Source organism: Alligator sinensis, unplaced genomic scaffold (genome assembly GCF_000455745.1).
Source record: "Alligator sinensis unplaced genomic scaffold, ASM45574v1 scaffold865_1, whole genome shotgun sequence".
Taxonomy (NCBI): domain Eukaryota; kingdom Metazoa; phylum Chordata; order Crocodylia; family Alligatoridae; genus Alligator; species Alligator sinensis.
The window spans coordinates 1110037-1113798 of NW_005842146.1; the positions used below are offsets into that span (position 1 = coordinate 1110037).

Consider the following 3762-nt stretch of genomic DNA (forward strand, 5'->3'; position numbering starts at 1 on the left):
TGCCACCTGTGGGAGATACAGGTAGGCTCTGGGGCAGGGGAGGGGGAGGGGGAATCAGGCCTCTTGCTGCTTCTGCCTTCATCCCAACTCTTCCATAGAGGCAGCGGGGTGAGCTGGCAAAAGGTCGCAGCATTATAAATAGCTACATTAACAAACTCATTTAAATCATAATAAAAACTGCACGTGTTCAGCATGATGCAATTAAACTGCAAAAATGGGCAATTTTCATCACATGTTCAAGCTCCCAGTGGTATCAAAAGGAAACCAGTTGTATGGAAAGAAAAGTAATGTGAGAACTAGTAGACTCAGAAATTAGAAATAGATCCTGTGAGAGTCTTGTAAGAAGAAATATGTAATCAGAAGACATGATGTGTGTTAAGGGTTATAGGGAATATAGAGGGAGGGCACACAGAAAACATGAAGGAGGAGTCAAGGAATAGGAACAGGATTGTAGGAAGGGGAAAGGAAGTGGCAATGATGATGACAAAAAAAAAGAGGACAAGAAGAGCCAGTAAAACACTATGTGGACTCTGAGAAATGAAGGAAGTAAATGCACACCCATTTAAGATTGAAACTGTTAATTATGTAGCTATGTTTTGTTTGTAAATAGAGTACATCCAGTAAATGAATGGGATTCCTGCAGTCTAGAGGAAGTAAAAATAGCACCAGAGTACTGGGAGAATGCAAAGAAAAAACAAGAATGGAACTTGTTTTCAGAGTGTATATGTGTCTTGTACTTTCCTGTGAAAAACAAAATCAGAGGGAAACTTAAACTCTAATATCTTAAACAGCATCTCACTTCTAACCTGTAGGGAAGTGATCTCAGTCTTCCAGTTTTCCAGTGTTTTTGTAAACTGCTTTGGGATCCATTTTGCTAATTGTGATAATTTTCCACACAGCTGTAATCAGGTTACTTGCTGATAAAAGCAGGATGTTAGAAGTTTTAATGTCTTCCAAGGGAATCTCTTCAGCCAGATAAATCTTGCTGTTTTTCAGACAGGATTCCAGATAAGTAGCTGGCAGCTTATGCAGGTGTATGGATGTGCACACATATTTGAAACGTTCTTTTAATGCTTACCTCCCTACTGCAATAAATTACCTTTTGATTCCATCTAAAGTTTCATCACTTAAATTGTGTTCCTTCTGTTAATGTTTTCCATGTTTCAGTAAACAAAGGTACTTCTGAATGTGCTCATCCATAATGAGATGTATAATCAGTTTTGTTTAGCAGCACACTGGAAAGTGCACGGTGGATCCCAGAGTAATTGTAAATTGAAAGCAGTACATTTTCCACCTCATGCACACATTCAACTCTGCTGGGAACTGTGCACGTGCCTTGAGAAGAAAATGTGCCTCCTGCTGTATAGGACTTTTTTCTTTACTCAGTTGCTTAACCTCGAAAACAATTCCACACAAAACAATTTGCAAAATTGCATCAGAACGTTATCTTTAGGCTTTGAAATGCTTGAAGTATTCCTTTCATGTCATTTCTTTAATAAGGTGGACCCCTTTTTTTGTGATCCAATCATAATTTATATTGATGTCTGTTGCAAATAATTATTCAATGGATAGATCATATACACATACTTTTGGCTTATCTTTAAATATTTGGTATTTGTGTCTTTTATTGTACATGTAAGTGAGAGGGTATGATTTCTTTTCCCTCCTTGGATACCATAGATTTTATAAGTAGGAAGAGTGCCTGAAGAAATCTTTAGGGCAAGGATTGTCAATCACAACTGAAAAATAGAACTCCACTTTGCAGTCCTGTCAAAAAGTAAATTATATTGGAGGAAGAATTGGAATAATGTGTGGACATGGTAATGTTCTTACAAGGAGTAAAAGCAACTAAATCTATCATGTGTTGTGAATTATTTATTGAGCTCCATCTTGTAAGATACCCTGCTATTATAATTCTTAGGCTGTCTTGAACAGAGGTTGCTGATTGTTTTGTGGTGTAATAACTTGAGTAGATATTCCTGCCAGATGATATTTGAATTATTATTCATAGAACATAGTTTAGAAGTTTTACCCTTGTCTTTAGAATCAAAAGACAAGTTTTCAAGTGCATACAACATATTTAAAAAGAGTGTTTCTTTCTTGTTTTCAATAGCTAAAGAACATCACTTTAAGGAGGTCATTGAAAAATCCCCTTTGGGAGCACTATTGCTATGAGTTATTGATCTTTTCAATTAAAAAGCACTGGGAAAGTTGAAAGGTGCCTGCTACTGGGATAGAGAACAATATAGGAAGTTATAATGTAATTGGTAGAATAGGGACAGCTGACTTGAAGAGGACTTGCTTGCTTTGGAGGGGAAAAAAGTTAATTTTAATGAAAAAGCATGAGGCCAGGGGAGTCTGTCCAAGATATGTGGTCCAGGCAGAAATTGCTTTGGGATAAGTGTGTCCCTATCTACAAATAAAGTTTCACATTTTGTGTAAAACTAAGTTTGTTTTTAATACAAGTACCAGAAAAGAAGGAACAAAACTATCAGCAATCTTCTGAATACAGAGGTAACCCTTCTTACAAATATATGCACATACAAAAACAGCATAAAATCATCATTAACCATGTAAGAAATCTCCATGCACTGCTGCAACACAGAAGATCAAACCATGAAATAACCATAACTGGAAAAGTACTAGGTCAGTATTTCCATGCACTGTTGTTCCCTACTAATGATAAGGTATGCTTCTTCTTTAACTGTCAGTTCTCACCTTTGCCTTAGTAAGAACTGAATGTATTTCTAATGTTAATTAACAGTTTGGGGACTTCAGATCCCTTATGATTCCTGTATTAATAGAAATACATCCATATTTGGTTTAAAATATTATCAAAAGAAGGAAAAAAAGCAAGTGATTTTTTTTTTCTGAAATAAGCTAAAAGAATAAATGAAATTCTGTACCATCACTATTACACAACTGTTACTAAAATGCATAGTACAGGAAGGACATGTCTACAAACAAATGTTCTATGCTACACTGCTCTGAGAAGTCTGCCTGCTGTACTGGAACTGGTGCCACTGTGTTGACTTGGTACTGCAGACGAGCTGATTGCCACTGCCAACCACAGTGCTAATTAGCCAATCCATAGCACTGTGCTAATACAGCTACACTACCGCTGGCTGGAGCGGTATAAGGAAAGTAGTGCATTGTATTTGGGGTGTCAATTAATGGAATGGCAAAGCTGTTCCTCCTACAGAATTTCTCTGTACTAAGAAGTGGTTCCATCATCAAAGATGGAGCTCATAAACTTTGTCAACAAAATATCTCCTGTTAATTTAAAATAATTGTGTCAACCTGTTAAAGTCTCCCAAGCTAAGAAATCACTTGTAGATGGGTCTAACATTTAAAGGTCAGATCCCAAGCCCAGTTTATGTTGATTTACCCAGCTGAGGACTGAACCTTATTATCAAGGTGATGATAAAAATGGATAGAAACACCTCCTGGCCAAGTACAGGACAATTTTAAATATATTCATAATTTATTTTCATTCTTTAAGGGAGACTAAAATTTAAATATGGAATAAACAGCAGCTAACTGTGAATTACAACATTATATTTCAGTGAACTTCTGCTGACATCATAAACTGCTACAGCAAAGTTTATAAAGCTGAAATACATGTTTTATTAATTCTGTAATCTTTATTTCCAAAGCATTTATGTTAGGGCTCTGGTATTTTTATTAACTGTTGGTCTTGTTTCCAGAAGTCTCTCTTCATACTGTAACCCAGGACAAAGAACTGGAATGCTACACAGGAAT

At 36.3% G+C, this 3762-nt stretch overlaps 1 protein-coding gene across 1 annotated transcript in view; it reads left to right on the forward strand.

Moving 5' to 3' along the window:
* Positions 1 to 3762, forward strand: part of NRG3 (neuregulin 3) — a gene marked incomplete at its 5' end in the record, with an annotated part of 1100334 nt that overhangs the window by 1083937 nt on the left and 12635 nt on the right. Inside the window, one exon of the mRNA XM_006025422.1 lies at positions 3708 to 3762. This exon is cut by the window's right edge and continues 122 nt beyond it. Coding sequence (XP_006025484.1) covers positions 3708 to 3762 — 55 coding nt within the window. The remainder of the gene's footprint in view (positions 1 to 3707) is intronic.